General features: G+C 40.0%; 1 protein-coding gene across 1 annotated transcript; it reads left to right on the top strand.

Moving 5' to 3' along the window:
• The first annotated feature begins 1,229 nt into the window (after nt 1-1,229).
• Nucleotides 1,230-2,156, top strand: LOC102539934 (olfactory receptor 4C16-like). The gene has a single exon (XM_006214121.1). The coding sequence runs from the start codon at nt 1,230-1,232 to the stop codon at nt 2,154-2,156; it is 927 nt and encodes a 308-aa protein (XP_006214183.1).
• Nucleotides 2,157-2,463: the final 307 nt, after the last annotated feature.

The following is a 2,463-nucleotide window of genomic DNA, read 5'->3' as shown; positions in this document are numbered from 1 at the left end:
ATCAATATTTGTCCCTGTCTGATGTTTCTCCATATATGATCTTATCTACACTTCACACAGCTCCTTCTGTCTATTTAGTAAGATTCTGAATGAGGAATAAGTAGACATTAATTTAATAATAGAGGGCAATCAGATACAGTAAGCATAAGTAGTGGGTCTTAAATTTTATGGTGACATTTTGATTCTCAGATCAAGCTGTTTTCTTGGGCATCTCTGGAACAGATAATCAGGAATCATGGGGTTAAGTTACATAGAGCAAGGAGCTCAAGGAGGGTAGATTATATATTTAATTCTGGCTTTTAATGGAGAAAGTATCTTAGGAAAACTTGTTAACTTTTCCATAAAGAATGGTACATTCTGCAAAAAAATAAAGTGAGTGTAGAGTCTCTCCCAAAGACCCACATTTAGTGAGACTGACCTGGGCAGGGGTGCATAGTCAGAGAGAGAATCCTTAAAGAAAGCAGTGCTTCTCCCTGCGCTCTGGTCTGCAGGGCAGTATGGACTTTCAGCACAGAAGGGCCCACTTAATACTCCATGTTCCTCCCTCGACTGTGTTCCATCTTTGTCTGCCTGCTTTTCTATCAGCTCTTCTCTGTTCCTCCAACACCAAAAGTAGTCTGTTAGTTATGTTTGACAATCTTAGCCTTGTTGAAGTTCGCTAATCTTTTTTGAAGAGCTGAGGTTAAGACTGTAGTTATCAGAAGATGTGCCTTGCAGGACATTTGGTTCTGCCCAAAACATCCTTAAAGATATTTAGTCCACACCAAAAAAGTCCTTGACATTTGAACCAAAGGCAGTCAAATGTGTCCTAAATGCAGAGTGATACACCATGCAAAACGTAAGAAGCAGATTTTATTGAATATGAAAAAAATTAAATAAATTACAAAACAGAGATGTAACTTTAAACATGCATTTATAAAATTGACAAAATTATCATAATTATGCCCAAGCTAATAAGAGGTATTATTTGAAGACTGCTGTTGATAAGTGTCACATTTATAAGTTTATTAAGACTCATAATAACCTACAAAGTAGTCATTAGAAATTGAAGAGCAAAGTGGTAAAGAAAATTATTATGAAACCACAGCTAGAATGTCCCTGATAAAGTATAATTTTTTTTCTAAAATATTCCATAGCATTACATATCACACCAAAAATTAATGCCTTTATTTTTTTTTTTTTACAGATAATCTGTTTCACACTCATCCCTCCTCCTCTTTCATGAAATCATGCTGAATAATAACGTGACTGAGTTCATTCTGCTTGGGTTGACCCAAGATCCTGTCAGGAAGAAAACAGTGTTTGTCACTTTCTTGTTTCTCTATTTGGGAACATTACTGGGGAACCTCCTGATTATTGCTACCATCAAGACCAGCCGGGCACTTGGGAGTCCAATGTACTTCCTTTTCCACTTATCTCTATCTGATACCTGCTTCTCTACTTCCATAGCTCCTAGAGTGATTGCAGATGCCCTTTTGAAGAACATCACAATCTCTTTCAGTGAGTGCATAGTCCAGGTTTTCTCTTTCCACTCCTTTGGCTGCCTGGAGATCTTCATCCTTATCCTCATGGCCATTGACCGCTACGTGGCCATCTGTAAGCCTCTGCACTATATGACCATTATGAGTCAACAAGTCTGTGGTGGGTTGGTGGCTGTGGCCTGGGTAGGGTCCTGTGTGCATTCTTCAACTCAGATTTTTCTGACCTTGAGTTTACCTTTCTGTGGTCCCAATGTGATTGATCACTATTTATGTGACTTGCAGCCTCTGTTGAAACTTGCCTGTGCTGATACCTATGTGACCAACCTACTTCTGGTGTCCAACAGTGGGGCCATATGCACAGTGAGCTTTGTTGTGCTGATGGTCTCCTATGTTGTCATCCTGCATCATCTGAGAAACCACAGTGCTGAAGGGAGGAGAAAAGCCCTCTCCACCTGCATCTCTCACATCATCGTGGTCATCCTGTTCTTTGGTCCTTGTATATTTATATACACACGGCCTGCTACCACTTTCCCCATGGATAAGATGATAACTGTGTTTTATACACTTGGAACACCTTTGATCAACCCTCTGGTTTATACGCTGAGGAATGCAGAAGTGAAAAATGCCATGAGGATGTTATGGAGGAAGAATGTGATCTCAGATGACAAAAGATGAATGGCACTTTCCAATTTTTCTGAATAGCCCAGACTGACCTAGTAGTCTCTAGAGATTATAATCTCTTCTTGTGGTGTTAGTATAATCCTGTCATGGGGCATAGTTCCCTTTAGGAAAATAAGCACTGCAAACACAAACACTGTTCAGTGTTCAGTCAACTTTATGTAGAGGAAAGAAGCACCAGGTATAAACAGGTGTGTAAGGTTCACCGACTCAGATGGTTTTCACTGCTGTGTCTCTGCTGGTCTTGCCTGCCTAGTGTCACTGGGGCTTTGACCCAGCAATTTTTTCCGCCCTTTTCTGTGAT

The sequence above is a fragment of the Vicugna pacos genome, chromosome 10, assembly GCF_048564905.1.
Source record: "Vicugna pacos chromosome 10, VicPac4, whole genome shotgun sequence".
NCBI classification, from domain to species: Eukaryota; Metazoa; Chordata; class Mammalia; order Artiodactyla; family Camelidae; genus Vicugna; species Vicugna pacos.
This window is presented reverse-complemented; position numbering and strand designations above follow the sequence as displayed.